Raw genomic sequence first — 15,162 nt, forward strand, 5'->3', positions numbered from 1 at the left:
GAGTAGGATCATCGTTAGATGTGGCTGGCTGTGCCAATGGCTTGCTGATGTCGGCAGTCCCAAGAGACATCACAGCTGGAAGGTGTTAGATCCATTGGAGTGGATCTATAGCGAACAGACGCTGGGACTTCCATAAGACGTGGGAACCATGTGTTGTCCCAGATAGAATTTAGCTACGCCAGCCCGACGGAGTTGGAACCGAGTAGGGGATTAAGCGTGAACCTAAGCAGGTGTGGCTACGCTGGTTACTGGGCCAGGATGCGATGGATCAATCCCACACGCCAATGCGCGGTGATGTCGCTGGAGAAGAACCACCCAGGAGCATGGACATGCTGCAGGGGGTGTCAAGAAAGAATAGGAAAAAAAAGAATTCGAAACGCAGTGACAGACACCATAGGCCAGATTTCGATAATTCGCGGGCGCTTATTCGCTGCAAAGCCACAGGTCGGTCTCGGAGCAGTTCACAAGAAGAGCTCCAAACAGGTCTAGACGATCAGGCCAGCTGGGGTCGGTCGTTTCGTATCCAGTTTGCCACAGTCTGTCAAGTAACAGATAGGCTTATGGGGCCAGCACGGGCGCAACATTGGACAGACGAGAAACACAGTTCTGGAAGCGCAGCCGAAGCGACGCACGAACGTGGGAAGGAACCCACTGGCGGTGCTCAGCCACAGACCAAGGCGACAACGCCAGCTGAACAGGGACCAGATGCAGCCTTAGGCTCGCTCTTCTGATTGATCCCTCTCTTCATAAACCCACTCCGATCCCGTCTCAACGATCGATGCGCTATCAGGTGGCAATTTTCACATCTTGTCTCCTGCCAACATCGGCCGGAGTCTCCATGAGCCTGCCTAATGTTGTGCTATTGTGAGATCTGGCCGAATTATTGAGCCCGCAGCTGCGCCTCGGTGCTGTCTGACAGTTTGGGCTTCGCGTCCGTCCGGGCCTGCATCTACCTTTGGCCTGTAGAATTGCATCCCCAAGTTTTCCAATATCATCTCTTCTGACCGTGATGCTTTGTGCTGTGCTCTTAACTGCTATCGCCACCGGCTTATGGGGAAGGAGAGGCGAGGGATACTACTACGCTTCGGGGCAACCCCAGATTTAGAATGCGATCCATGTATCATGTTGTTATCGTTTGTCTACCAGTATTACCGATCGGACCAACAGATTTAATCCTTTTCGCTGATAGCCTGCAGCCGTTCATCAATCTCCTCCTCAGTCAGTGCCCGGAAGTTGGGATCTGTGCCCTCCTTGCCGTCTGTTCGAGGACCACCGGTGATGCCAATCTCCAACTCGTGCTTCTTGAAATCCACACTTAGCACGCTGCTCAAGGCGGTGATCCCCAGCTCGACAACCTCTTCCCAGCTACCCTCGGCGTAATCCTTGTTCTTCAGCTTCTTCTCCATGTGGTTGAGAGCCTCCTGCTGTTTGGGACCAGCAGAAGTGGCCTTGTACCCAGCGTAGTAACCGGCAGGGTCACATTTGTAGAGTTGCGGGCCATTCTCTGAGTCGACAGAGACCAAGGTAATCGCAACTCCGAGCGGGCGCATATAAGCCTACGTGACATAAAAAAGCATTAGCCGCTTGAAAATATATTGAGACATAACAGCATCAGCAAAGAAAACGCACCCGTTGTGTGTACACCTGGTTGATGTTGGCTAAACGCTTGGCAAGAACGTCGCATGGCATTTCGTAGCCGTACTTGTATCGGAACTCCGCAGCCTCACCGCGGGCACGGTCGACATAGGCTCTAGCATCGGCAATAGAGCCAGTCATAACACAGCCAACTGAAGGAGAGAGTCTGAAGATATGCGTGACAGACGAGGGGTCGATCAGTTTATCCTAAACGTCGGTCAGAACGGTCTATGCCGGAGATACCACAGGCGACATACGGCAACTTTCTTCTGAGACAAAACCACGGCACAGTTCTTCCCCCTTAGACCTATCGAGGTGATGTTTGCGGCGGTGATAGCTTTGAAGGCATATTCTGCAGGTTGGGGAATCCTTGTCAGCGGGATCTTAATCGTTTGGGGTTGTGGTCGGGATATCTGGGGGTGCCATATTTGGTTCCGGGGTTGCATACCAACTTGATACAGACGGCCTTGGTCCGAGAAAATCGTAATGTGCCTGTCGTAACCTGCGCTTCCTGTTAGATACTGGACTAGCAGCCCATCGATGAAGTCATGACGGTCGGTTGGATTGGTCTGAGGACATACCAGACATGATTGTGGTGCTTGAAAATAACAGTCAACAAAACGGATTGGATGTAGGTGAAAAGAGAGAAGGCAAGGAAGAGGGGATCGAAATGCGGACAGAGAGGGAATGGAGATGGAAAGCGGCTGGAGAGGCAGAGGACGCGTGCCAAAGGATGCCTGGCTGAAGCTCAAGCTTCTGGCCCGACTTGAGTAAGCTCTCTGGTCACCGCCTTCCCACCACCCTCAACCACCATGCTCGATCTATAGATATAGATATCTGTCTACGAATTAATGTTTTTCTGATGAATATATACATTTGATGTGGGTGATTTCTATCGTTATTTTTTGCGTCTAAAAACAACAAATTTACGCCAGAACCGTTGGTTAGATGGGCACCAAATATGAGAACGCCGTGATGCTATCAGGATATCAGAACTTTTGGCACTCCAGAAGTGGGTTAAGAGTGGTAATATATCAATAGGAAGTGGTAACTCGAGCCGGAAAATGGCAGGATGGGGCAAGTACGACCTCTGATAATTATGATGACGAAGATGAAGATGAGCCTAGCTGTCCGAATCGCTGTCACTGCTTGAATCGGATGAAGAGGAGCTTTCACTCTCGCTGCTTGAAATCTCCACGACAGCCGTTCTGTTCTTCTTCTTCTTATTAGCAGGTTTGCTTTGGACTGGCTGTTCCTTCTTCGACTTCTTTTGCGCTTTTTCGTCGTCTTCGCTGTCGCTCTCGCTGCTGCTCGAGATGTCCACAAAAGCAGTTCGATTCTTCTTCTTTTTATTCGCGGACTGGTTCTGGGCGTTCTTGCCCTTCTGCGGTGGCGCCTTCAGATTCGACATGGTGAAGACCCTTCCGTCAACAGCAAATAGTACAATCTCTGCACGTCGCCTCTTTCGGAACCTTTCGAGCATCTCTGTATCCAGCTGCTCAAAAGACTCGCCCAGATCCTCGGTCAATTCCCCCTCAGTCAACTTTGTTCGCAAAGCGTAGATGGCTTTCCTATAATTTACCGTGGGTGACGGCGCCGGTTCATCAGACGACTTTTCAGCATTGTCGACGTTGGTCTCCTTTGTTTCCTCTACATCCGCCTTCACAGCGGCCTGGGCTATCTCGCGTAAGCGTTGCTTAGCCGCGTCGCCCCTCAATCCTTGCAGGTAGGAAAGGAGAGCTGCCTCATATGCGGTGGGAACATGCTCCAGCGACAGAATATGCTTGAAGAGCTGTATCTCGCGGATTTTTTGGAATTTCCACGCTGGCCGGTCGTTATGGTATTGATCAAGATAGGCAAGGACAGGTGAATCGCCATTTTTGGATCCTGAACTTGTCGAGTCATTATTCGTAGAGCCTTCTGCATTCTTTTTGCTCTTTTCCTTCTTTTTCTTTTTCTTCTCCTTTTTGCTCGCACCCGCGTTCTCGTTGTCTGCCTCCGCTTCCTCATCCTCCTCCATTGGCGACGGAGACGGGGATTTCACCTTAGCCTCCGTTGAAAAAGAAACCTTCTTCTTCTTCTTTTTCTTGCGCTCCTCCTCTCCCTCATTTACCTCCCCATTCACCGACGTAGTCGTTCCATCCTGCTCCTGTTCATCTTCGCCGAGTCTCCGCTTCTTGCTCCGGCGCTGTTTCTTGTCACCACTGGATTTGCCATTCTCAGTAGCGTCTTCCTTGCTATCCTCTTCTTGCTTCGCATCCATATCTTTCATGTTGACATCGGCGTCAACATCAGTCTCGACGTCCCTGGTGCGCTTGGACTTGGAGCTGGTCCGCTTCGACCGCGACTTTTTCTCTTCTGCCATTGCGGCAGTGATTGGGTGGTATATCTGGGTTTTGGTTTTGGTTTCGAGTCGCGCGAGGTTTTAGGGTTTAGCTTTAATATATAGATAGAGATATTGACGCCCAAAGGTGTGCGGTTTCCGTGTGTTGCTGGCTTCAAGAAATTATTGTTGCTCTGGATTCTGGGGGAAATTTTCCACGTGATTCTGATAAGACCCGCCCGATAAGGCCAGACATCCTTCTATACCTTGGGGCAACAATGATAAAGAGGAAAGTACGGTGTAATCTACATATATTTATGTATCGACATTGTGATATCTATAATAATGGACCGTACAATCATTAGTTTACGTTATCCTGCCGATTCGAAGTTCCATAGGCATTTTCCCTTCCATGACTCCAATCAATCACGACGAAAACCATACGTTTGAACCCCATCATACTATAAGAAAAATGACACCGATGCAGTGCTATTGTCCGCTTGCATCTTTCTTTTCTCTTTTGGCATCTCTTTGCTGTGACTGAGCCTCGGGGGCTCCCCCAGACGGTGGTGCTTTCCGTCTTGCTCGCTCTTTATCTCGGGAGCTGGCGCCGGTTGCTCTGCGCCGTCGGACCGGCTCATAGACTTCATTAAAGTTCATGACCACACCTAAGAACCGCATATCCACATCTGGCTGGTATGCAAGATCGCCCAGAAGAACGTTTAGACGGGAGCGGAACTCTACTGCGAGGTCACGGAGTCGAGTACGAAGCGATGGAAGCATATGGTCGTCCGTAGAGAGATCATGGTTTGCAAGTGACGAGGGCGTCGCTACTTCATCAGGCGCCGTTCCGAGGTTCGGCGTGTAGGAGAATGATGAGGATGCGGAAGCGACTCTGTGCGCTTGGCTATGTCGGGAAGAGAGGTGATCACGCTCCGAGACTCCCCACTGCCCTTGCGCAGTGCGTGTCTCGATTTTTGCGCTTAGTTCTTGTCGTCGAGTAAATTCTGCGACAGAGAACGAGTATAGCCCATCAACCGCGTCCTTATATGCGAGCATTATCTTCAAAATATGATGTAGTTGGGCAAGGAAACCTTCTTCCGGTTTGCCGGTGGAGCTGGCCTTCGACGAGCTCGAGGAACCTAGAAGGCCTTTGTGCGTTATAGAGTTGAGATATTTGGTGTGAGCCTCAATAAGGTCATCAAGCGTACATCCTGGCTTGGAAATAGACGCCTGCAATTGATCCCAACTGGACTCAATAACCTCGAAGAGGATGTAGTATTGTAGCTGGCAGATAAAATGAATCATCTCGGCGATGACGCATCGTGCGCGCTTCCAGTCAGCACCAACTTTGTCATCAACACTTCCCAAGACACCTCTGGCGCCAGTCATGCATCGTCGCCATGTGCTACCTAAGGAGAACTCGACGCGCTTCACGCGCCAGAGGAAATTGAAGACTTTGAGATACTGAGTAGAACCCCAGGGTGTGATCACAACATCCACAGGAGCATCAATCTTGTATTCAAGAGTAAAACAATCCCACCCAATTTCGCCGTGGCTGAGCTCCAACATGCGTGCATCCAGACGCCGAAGAACATCTTGAGAGTCGTATTGTGCATTGGAAGCACGTATAGCGTGCTCCAATTGGGCAGTCAGCGTGTGTCGGTATTGTGAATTGGCAGGTCGATCGAGGTTCGAGGCCAGTGATTCCATTAGAAGCGCGATGAAATCACCTTGGCCTAACAGCAAATATTTCTTCAGGGCATGGAGATGATCAAAGAGTCTGAACTTGTCGTCCATAAGATGGATTAGCCGCGCCATTGTAGTCTTATAAGCCTCATCGATTGAAGTTTCAAGACTGGCTGTGTCCCCGTAGCGCAGCTCCTTGGACGCTTCCTTCGAGTATGCCTCGACCCATCCCGAATCACCACATCCATATCGGATAAAGTTTAAGGATTTCCCAATAAGGAAAACTTTTTTGGCAAAATCCTGCGTAATAATTGATGGCACCATGTCATCTTCGAGTTTATATTTATCTTCCCAGACGCTGGTAGCGATGCGGCGTGGATCTGTGCTTGGTCTGAATTCGGGTTCGACCACGAAGAATTCCTGATACGGGTCTGATAACTCGCCATCGTAGATCCAGAGGCGCAGCATATCGTAGAAAGGCCTCGTTACGTGCGCAAGGAGTTTCTCTGCGAAGTTACACACAAAGGGATCCCCGTGGGATGTTGAAAAGCCATGGATTAAAGATATTAACTGGCCTCCTTTTTTGCCTATCAAATGTTAGAACAGTGAAATGCAGAGACAGCAACACACTCACTTTGGGCCTCCTCAACGATCAAACTCAACAAACGCAGAGCCATAGTCGCATCTCTGGTCCAGACAACACATCGTTTCAACGTCACACCGCTTTTGGAAGCACCAGATTCTTCAGGTGCAGCCAGTGCCCTGCGAATCTCGCCCTCGAGTGTCGCTACCAAGCCTAGATAGGAGCGCAGTTCATTCGAAAGAGCTGCCCGCAGGCTCTGGCTGACGAGGCCCCCACCACTGCCTTCAACAAAAGCTGAAAGACCTCGATATAGGAGACATGGTTCTGCTAGTGTATTCAGAATGGATACCATTGGGAGAGGTAATGTTGGGGGTAGCTTGAGTGTTGAAGCTGACATGAATTGTAAATCAGTTGAGGATAAACCCTGAAGATTAAATGGTAGATCTCGTAAAAGGCCGGATTCAACAGGCCGGGGGGCTCCCTGATCCCTCTCCGAGTCCTTAAATTGTTCATCCCCTCGAGAATCTTTTGTCGTGGACTCATGTTGGCGGCTCATGCGTAATCGCTCTGGCCCCGATCCAGGTTCTATATCCCGTTCCTTTTCTCTTTCCCTTTCCAAATCAGCTCGCCTTGTTGACGGCCTTCGCTCAAGACGCGCTGCCATCTGGGACGCTGACGAGTTAATAGCTGGACCCTCATCGTCCGAACTTGCCCCCGCTCCACTACCAGCCCTAGGGTCTTTTATCAATATCCTTTGTAACTTGGCATGATCCATCAGTGGGCTGCGTGGCCTTCCATCTTCACCCATAATATCCTCAGAACCATCCGCACTCGATAGCCGGTAGAGTAGATATAATATCCCCCATTTCTGCGACAGCACCGGCTGAGTCAGGAGCCGCGAGTATAGATTCGAGAACCGGACGGCCTTGTCCGGGCTGGCATTCTCGCGTAGTAATTTTCGCTTTATCAAATCCGACGCGTTATTGATATTTTCCGCTCCTGCCAAACTCCCTCGACGGCCAATCCCTCCGGGTGGTGTTCCTGGGTTGTCCGCAGAACTCGCGTGCGTGTCTATAGTGCGCCACGCATGTTCTAGAAATGCATTATGGCGATGTTCCTCGGCCGCCGCCAGAGCTTCCTCGGCATCATCCGAGTATTCGTCGCCAATGGCGGACAGAGGCAGCGGGGGAGTGAGAGACTCGATCAGTTGCGAAAGGGCGTCATCGATGCGACGTGGGCGCGCAGGGTGTCGGGTCGACATTGTTTCCCCTCCCCCGGAATCAACTAGTCGACGACTTTGGCAAATATCACCCCGAGTTGAACGCGATATGTACCGGGATGTTTCTGTCACTTCCGTCAAATATCACTTCGGGGGAGGACGCGACGTGAACGCGGGGCTTCAGATCGCAACGCGAGGCGGGCGTATGGGTATCGATTCGCGTGCGGGCTCGGGCATCTGTTAGGCTCGACGTATATTATGCCCAAATTAAACCACAAATATTTCAGGGGCGCTGTTTAACGAGTGAAACAATGGCAAGTGTGTTCGGCCTAAAGAGAGAAATGGGTGTTGTTGTTTGTCCCGTTTGACTTGTTTTGATAGTTTGACTCCCTCTGCCCAAGTCTCAAATGGAGCGACGCACGGCATGGACAATTGGAACCATCAACTTTTTTACTATCGTACAGACATGACTAGAAAGTAGAACTCGTACAATTTGTGGGAAACGATGGTACGTGCTAGTTAAAAGAAGTGTTTGCATTGTCCCGGGATTATCATTATGTGAAATGCCGGAAAAGATGGGTATAACTTGCGATCAACATATCAAGAACAGACAATTGGAAAAAGACATCAACCTGTGACAAAAAGAAGGAAACCCCATATAAGTGAAAGATACCCTCATGCACAGAGTCAATGATGGCCCTGTAAGAGACTTTTGCTGATGGTGGTCTGAATAGGTGACCCCAGAGGCGTACCAAAGTGCTATGCTAACTCCAACAAAAATGAAATGGAAATACGGGAAAAGGAAAGGAAGGTTTTTAGAAGGACCAATAGTCAGAAAACCTCGTAAAATCATAACCCATCATCAACGCCGTCGAAATACCTCAATCGCCTTACCGAGTCGCTTAGGCAATTACCCCGGATCCAGTGGAGCCAGGGCTCCATCGGAAACGCTTGAGACCACCTCGAACCGCTTCTTGACCACAGGCCGCGGATGCTCTGCTGCCCGGAGCGCCAGCTTCTCCTAGGACGGCCCCAACACCCATGCTCGCCTCCAGCTTCCCAGACTCCCTACCAAAAACATACCCAGCGGAGAAGCTGATCGCGGAGAAAAGCACCACAACGCCAGCACTTAGAACCCACGTCATCACCGCGGAGGACGAGTCTGTGTTACCTGACCGGCGGCTCTTCTTAGCAGCAGAGTGGCTAGAACCGCGGTCTTTTGAAGCACTCGACCGGCGCTTCGTGCGAGTGGAGGAAGTTCCCCGCGGTGAGCACTGCATTGCCGGTTGTTGGGGCCGCTTTGAGCGAGGTGTAGTACGCATTTCGACATCTGATGCTGGGTTTTCCTCGTTGGCCCCTTCTCCCATAGCCACAGATTCAGATACCAATCGAAATGAGGCTGGCTGAGCCCTAGGAGGCCCAGACGGTGCGGGTTGCGACTCTGATTTCGGTAGACCTCGGGCTGCGGCAGCACAAGAAAGCAGCGTCGAAAGACTAGCGCGCAAGGCAGCGTCATGGTCTGCGTGGTGTGACGGGGAGATGACGTTGTACGGGCTGTGCTGCTGGTTTGACGGCCGTTGAGATGAGCGAATGCTAGCCTGGGAATTCCTTCGTATAGCGGTCCGACGACTAGATGTAGAAACGTCGCTGATAGGCCGTGAACGGCGAGTTTCGGAAGGCCTAGTCCAGGAGGGGTCTTCGGAAGAAGCGGGAGGATGGGAAAAGACATTGGGCTGAGGAACGAATGGAGATGAGCTTATACGCATACCGAGCGCCGTTGAACTATCATCCTCATCGCTAGAAGGAATCGCATCTGACGCGATGGGTGCCGCACTCGTATGGGGTAGAGAGGGGCCAACAGGAGCTGGACGAGGCATGTCTTCATTCGAACTGGTCAAAACGCGATCCGATTCACTTTCACTCTCTTCGTATTCATCCTGGCTGCTGCTGGGTTCGTGCGATGAGTACTCGACTTGCGCGGTAGTGACAGCTGCGAGCCGCTGGAGACGTCGTCGGCGGCTTCGGCGATGATAATGGCCAGAGCCCGTTTGCTGGACACGAAGGCCAGTGGTAATTATGTCATCTGTGGTTGCGGCTGAGGACAGCGATGAGGAAGAAGGCTGGGATGATACCTCTATCCACGAATCTATATAATGCTGGAGTGAGTACATGGTAATAATAGTGATGATAATATAAGCATGTATATTGAATTCTGAAACTGGGTGGCAACAGGCAATAGACAAAGATGCAAGATATTCAGACGGAATCGCAGAGGAACGACTTACCTTCTGATCTCATGGGCGCGCCAGAACGTGACTGAAGCGCATCCCGCGTCACTCGGCCAGAAGCAGCTCTGCTGTCGTCCTGCACCTGACCCAGAAGGTCATAGTGATTCGGCTGCATCGCTGTGTATCAAGTCAGCAAAAGGAGGATGGATCGTGTCTCGTAGATGGAAGGACGAAAGGATGCAGAAGGATACAGAGGATGCCCTGAGAAATCGAGGGGAACAAGTCCTCCAAAGGACAGTCAGCCCACAGGGAGGGAAAGAGGGCCGAATACCTGGTGGTCCAACCCGTCAAGGAGCAGCGGTCAAGCCAGAGTGCCAGACAACGATGGTGGGGTTCGTGGAGAAAGCGACCCAGACTTTCGATGATCGCCCGAGATGTCCCAACCAAACAAGGCGCTTGGCAGAGATAACTGCAGCAGCAATAATAGAAACTAACTCAGGTCTCTTAAAATTTAGGATAGGTTGACGACGACGGCACGTCTCAAGTAGTCTTCGTTGTTGATGCTGTGAGTTTGTGACTCTGGATGGGGTTGAGCAATCAGCGGACCGATGACAGCTGACTTGTCCTCAGCCACCTGCCTGCGTCAGGGATCGACGCACAACCAGTGAGAAACTGTTCGGCTGCCGCGCAAGACGCCACTCACAAGGAGAAAATAGAAGCAAAGAGGTTGACAAAATAAAGACGGTGGGGGTGGAAAGGGGAGTGAACAGATCAGATAAGAAAAGGTGGAGAATCGAGTGCAGAAGCGGCCGACCGGCGGGGGACGAACAAAGCACGCCAAGACTCGGGCACTGACTACTATATCAGACAAAGAGCGGAATCCAAGTCCATAAGGCAGCACCATACCTGCCCCAGTCCCAAGCCTGAAATGATTGTAACTGTCAAATACGAATAGCCATACCCGTGACATCGATAATAGTATTATTCATTGAGAACCTATCTCATGAAGGCCGTTGAGTACAGAAAGTAGAACCTAGAACTAACAAACAACGAAACTTTTCCCAGAGAGCCTAAACATTGTGACAGAATACAGCATGCTTACAATGAGTCTAGAAAGTCATTTTGGTACCCTTGAACTCAGGAATACCACCACGCGCGCGGTTGGGAGGACCTCCGCCGCCGCGTCCACCAAATCCTCCGCGACCGCCACGGCCACCGCCGCCACGAGGGCCTCCACGACCACCACCACCACCACGGCCACCAAAGCCTCCACGACCGCCTCCATTGTTAGTACGGGGTGCGCTGAAGTCCAGACGGACTGGGCGACCATCGATCTCAGCGCCTTGGAGATCATTGTAAGCCTGGCGAGCTTCATCCACAGACGAGTATTGGACGTAACCGAAACCCTTTGGCCGGCCGGATTCCATGTCGGTTGGTAGACGAATGCCAAGGACGGTTCCCTGACCACCGAATACCTCGTGCACAGAGTCCTCGTTGGCACTGAAAGGCAGGTTGCCGACGAACAAAGTGTCGCTTTCGGGGCTAGCTTGGTCACCGAAAGATCGAGCACGGTTCTGAGCGCGATCCTTGAAATTGCCCTGGTCCTTGTTGGCGGGGCGTCCGGTAGCATAGTCGAGGTTGATCTTGCGGTTATCGATTTCGGCGTCCTTCATGGCTTCGTAGGCCTTGGCGGCATCGGCGGCGTTGGTGAATTCGACGTAACCGAATCCGCGGGAGCGGCCAGTCTCACGCTCAGTCATGATGCGCGCGGAGAGCTCACCGAAGCTCTCGAATTCCTGGTGAAGCCAATCTTCGGTGACGTTCCACGAGAGGTTGCCAACGAAAAGATTAGCTGACGCACCTTCCTCAGTCTTAGACTTTTTGGAAACAGGGGAAGCCTCTTCCTCGGCCTTGCGCTTCTTGGAGTCCTTGGGCTTCTCGCTATCCTCAGACTCAGACTCGGAACTATCCGAGTCAGAGTCCGAAGAGCCCTCGGAGCTATCAGAGTCGGAATCATCAGACTCAGAAGCCTTTGCGTCGGCCTTCTTGGCCTTGGCGGGGGCTTCTTCTTCGCTATCAGAGTCGGACTCTTCACTGTCGCTAGACTCCGCGGCAGCGGCCTTAGGAGCCTTCTCTTGCTCAGAAGAATCAGAGTCGGAGTCGGAATCGGATTCCTCTGATGAGGACTCGCTCGACTCGGCCTTCTTGGCAGCCTTGGACTCAGCCTTGACCGGCTTGGCCGGCTTCTTCTCCTCCTCGCTCTCGCTCTCGCTCTCGCTGCTGGAAGCGTCCTTCATCTCTTCGTCGCTGGAGTCGGACTCCGACTCGGAAGACGAGGATGATTCGGCTTCCTTCTTAGCGGGCTTCTTCACTTCCTTCTTAGCGGGCTTCTCCTCCTCACTCTCACTCTCGGAGCTAGAGGAGTCGGACTCAGACTCAGACTCAGAGCTACTGCTGGGAGTAGGTTCCTTCTTCTTGCGCTTGGACTTTTCCTCCTTGGCAGCGAGCTCGCGTGCGACCTTCTTGCTCTTAGCCTTGGGAGACTGAGCCGCCTTGGTGACACCGGCATCCTTGACCTTGTTCAAGGCCTTGGCAGCAGGCTTCTCAGAGCCCTTCTTGGTAACGGACTTGGTCTTCGACATTTTGACTGTGAAGACAGAGTCATGTTAGCATGGAAACAGAGCTCTGGTTTTGTTAACATCGAGCAACGGGCTTACCTGATGGTTATGTTCCGAAAAAGAATTCAACAGCAAAAGTGCGGCAAACCCTCTGATCCCACAATCACCCGATTTGAAGATCCCACAGAGTTCAATATTCAGAAGTGATCAAACACGACTGAAGGTAAATCCCAAAGTGAAGAGATTTACACGGACGCCCACAAGTAGCCCACAACTGACAATGTTCAAGCCCACAGAAACGGACAGGAGATATGCAACTGTCTAAGATATGAAACCCACGAGAAAATGGTTAGATCCCACAAATAGATGCTACAGCCCACAGCCCTCAGTGTAAAAAGCCCACAAACAAGGTGTCTGTTGAAGTGTATCTGAAAAGATACAGCTTGCGATCCCGCGTCAGTAGAAGATAAAATAAACCAGGAAAATCAAATCAAAGTGATATACCAAGCGAACAAGTCGAAACTTTTTTCCCTTGGGCGATGAAAGATGGGTTGGTAGGAAAGAGAAGGGGAAGAGAAAATTCTGGGAGCTCGAGGAGCAGCTTCTGATAAGAGGGAGAAAAAAAAAATTAGAAGGCTGGCAGAAATTTTGGAGTACCGCTTTCCGTGTCCAGCTTAGGCTAGGAACTACGCCGAGGAAATAGTGGGGACCTCGGAGGAGGTGCTTCTGGCTGACCTCAACGTTTGTATTCTGTCTCCACGGTGGAATTCCGGTAGCTCAACCCACGTCGTTCCTTGCCCGACAGCGCATTTTTTCTTGTTTTCTTGTTGTCTCATTTTGTATAGTTTCTATATAGTCAATGGAAGACCATTGACCCGTTTCACTTAATATGGCGCCCTCAACCCCCTCTTCCTATCGTCCGCGCAAGAAGAGAAAGTCTGCACTCTTCTCTGGCTCCAACGACTCACTTACCGTGGACTCCGGGAATGATAAACCTGCGCCCGCGTTTCCTTTAGTCTCATTTCTATGGGGTGCTCGAGCTGGCGTGTCACAATGGCTCGTCCTACCTCTTATCCTGATGGCAGTGGGTTTGTTTCGCTGGGCTGTCAGTCTGTGGGGGTATTCAGGTAGGCTTATCATCAATAAGCAGACCCTTGTTTCAGAGTCTCTAATATTCAAAAGGCTTTAATATTCCCCCAATGTACGGCGATTTCGAAGCCCAGCGTCACTGGATGGAGATAACCATTCATCTGCCCTTGTCCAAATGGTATACGTACAATCTACCGTACTGGGGTCTCGATTATCCGCCATTGACAGCATATCATAGCTGGTTATTAGGAAAATTGTATGTTTGACATACAATTTGTTGTATGCTTCCTCAATATGCTAACCGCAAATAGAGGCTCTATTTTTGAGCCGACGTGGTTTGCCCTAGATACCTCCCGCGGCCTAGAAGACCCCCTACTCAAAGTCTTCATGCGTACGACAGTGATTGTCTCCGAGTACCTCATATATGTCCCGGCAGTTGTCACTTTCTTGCGACGTTACGCCAGGATGCAAGCCGTTCCCGTATGGTCGTCTTCTATTGCTCTTAGTGCCATCCTCCTTCAACCAGCAACTATACTTATCGACCACGGTCATTTCCAGTATAATACCGTGATGCTGGGCTTATTCGTTGCCTCTCTTGACGCCATAATGGCTGGGCGCATGCTTTGGGCCTCCATTTTCTTCGTTGGGGCTCTGGGGTTTAAGCAAATGGCTCTATACTATGCCCCGGTTATGTTCGCGTTCCTCCTGGGCGTTTGCATCTTCCCTCGGATTCGGATCGTTCGACTTCTCAGCATATCACTCGTTACGGCTGCCGCCTTTATTGTCCTTTTCTTCCCTTTGATGTATGGCGCTACAAGTACGGAGGCGAGGGAGAACCTTCAGTCTACTCCAGAACCACCTTTACTCCAGGCTCTTCCCCTTCGGCTCGACAGCGATTCATCATTGTATCTCTTTATTTTTCAACTGACTCAGATTATCCACCGGATTTTTCCGTTCTCTCGTGGTCTCTTTGAGGACAAAGTAGCGAATGCCTGGTGCGCCGTTCACACTTTTTACAAACTCCACCGGTTTGAGCCGGAGCTGCTGAAGCGCGTATCGCTTGGTGCTACATTGGCATCAATTCTGATACCATGCGCCATAATTTTCCGCCATCCCCGCGCTTCGATTCTCCTCCCTGCCTTTTCTACCGTTGGTTGGGGCTTTTTTCTTTTCTCTTTCCAGGTTCACGAAAAAAGTGTATTATTACCTTTACTTCCGATGACACTGCTACTTGCTGGTGATGGGGGCCTCAACAAAGATACTCGATCATGGGTAGGATGGGCGAATATCCTTGGCTCTTGGACTCTATACCCGCTGCTCAAACGCGACGGCCTTCGGATCCCATACTTCGTCGTGACATACCTTTGGGCCTTCCTGTTAGGCCTTCCCCCGACGTCGTGGCAGGTGTACCGCCATCAAAAAGCTGCCGCGGACACAGAAACAGAAACTGAGCCCCATTACCTAACAAAACTGATACATTCTTTGTTCTACCTTGCTATGATAGGGTGGCATGTGCTCGAAGCCTTTGTTCCTCCACCACCTGGTAAGCCAGATCTATGGGTGGTTCTCAATGCCCTCATTGGCGCCGGCGGTTTTGGAATATCGTACCTCTGGTGCTTGTGGAAACTGATCAGCCTATCCCGCCGGATGGATCACAAGGTGGAAGAAAATCGGAAGAAGAATCAGTGACAGATGATTCGGCATATGTGAAATAAATTAGAAGATACGTCCGACTAACAAAGATACCCATTTCACAGGAGCTCAAAAAAGGAGAAAAA

At 51.0% G+C, this 15,162-nt stretch overlaps 7 protein-coding genes across 7 annotated transcripts; 2 read left to right on the forward strand and 5 right to left on the reverse strand.

Moving 5' to 3' along the window:
* Positions 1–263: 263 nt before the first annotated feature.
* On the forward strand, positions 264–731 carry ASPVEDRAFT_27220 (uncharacterized protein; the record flags this gene model as incomplete). The annotated part of the gene is made up of 1 exon (XM_040809993.1): positions 264–731. The coding sequence occupies one exon, from the start codon at positions 264–266 to the stop codon at positions 729–731; it is 468 nt and encodes a 155-aa protein (XP_040666260.1).
* A 284-nt stretch (positions 732–1,015) lies between these two features.
* prs2 (proteasome core particle subunit alpha 1) lies at positions 1,016–2,367 on the reverse strand. Its single transcript, XM_040812033.1, has 5 exons — positions 2,217–2,367; positions 2,084–2,137; positions 1,893–1,987; positions 1,630–1,842; positions 1,016–1,556 (listed from the first exon to the last, which is right to left on the reverse strand). Exons 1-5 carry the CDS (start codon positions 2,221–2,223, stop codon positions 1,170–1,172), a joined length of 756 nt encoding a protein of 251 aa, XP_040666261.1. The 5' UTR covers positions 2,224–2,367; the 3' UTR covers positions 1,016–1,169.
* An 82-nt stretch (positions 2,368–2,449) lies between these two features.
* ASPVEDRAFT_39988 (WKF domain-containing protein) lies at positions 2,450–4,119 on the reverse strand. Its single transcript, XM_040812034.1, has one exon. The coding sequence runs from the start codon at positions 3,998–4,000 to the stop codon at positions 2,759–2,761; it is 1,242 nt and encodes a 413-aa protein (XP_040666262.1). The 5' UTR covers positions 4,001–4,119; the 3' UTR covers positions 2,450–2,758.
* A 70-nt stretch (positions 4,120–4,189) lies between these two features.
* ASPVEDRAFT_149447 (tubulin gamma complex associated family protein) lies at positions 4,190–7,776 on the reverse strand. Its single transcript, XM_040808202.1, has 2 exons — positions 6,282–7,776; positions 4,190–6,234 (listed from the first exon to the last, which is right to left on the reverse strand). Exons 1-2 carry the CDS (start codon positions 7,489–7,491, stop codon positions 4,448–4,450), a joined length of 2,997 nt encoding a protein of 998 aa, XP_040666263.1. The 5' UTR covers positions 7,492–7,776; the 3' UTR covers positions 4,190–4,447.
* A 575-nt stretch (positions 7,777–8,351) lies between these two features.
* Positions 8,352–9,852, reverse strand: ASPVEDRAFT_51675 (uncharacterized protein; the record flags this gene model as incomplete). The annotated part of the gene is made up of 2 exons (XM_040814514.1): positions 8,352–9,595; positions 9,735–9,852. 2 exons carry the CDS (start codon positions 9,850–9,852, stop codon positions 8,352–8,354), a joined length of 1,362 nt encoding a protein of 453 aa, XP_040666264.1.
* Positions 9,853–10,843: 991 nt separating this feature from the next.
* Positions 10,844–11,530, reverse strand: ASPVEDRAFT_109197 (putative nucleolin protein Nsr1; the record flags this gene model as incomplete). Its single annotated transcript, XM_040805602.1, has 1 exon — positions 10,844–11,530. A coding segment is annotated over one exon (687 nt), but the record flags the coding sequence as incomplete, so codon positions are not given.
* A 1,493-nt stretch (positions 11,531–13,023) lies between these two features.
* On the forward strand, positions 13,024–15,142 carry ASPVEDRAFT_189570 (dolichyl-P-Glc:Man(9)GlcNAc(2)-PP-dolichol alpha-1,3-glucosyltransferase ALG6). Its single transcript, XM_040809049.1, has 3 exons — positions 13,024–13,422; positions 13,478–13,640; positions 13,696–15,142. Exons 1-3 carry the CDS (start codon positions 13,185–13,187, stop codon positions 15,071–15,073), a joined length of 1,779 nt encoding a protein of 592 aa, XP_040666266.1. The 5' UTR covers positions 13,024–13,184; the 3' UTR covers positions 15,074–15,142.
* The last annotated feature ends 20 nt before the right edge of the window (positions 15,143–15,162 follow it).

The sequence above is a fragment of the Aspergillus versicolor genome, assembly GCF_001890125.1.
Source record: "Aspergillus versicolor CBS 583.65 unplaced genomic scaffold ASPVEscaffold_3, whole genome shotgun sequence".
Taxonomy (NCBI): Eukaryota; Fungi; Ascomycota; class Eurotiomycetes; order Eurotiales; family Aspergillaceae; genus Aspergillus; species Aspergillus versicolor.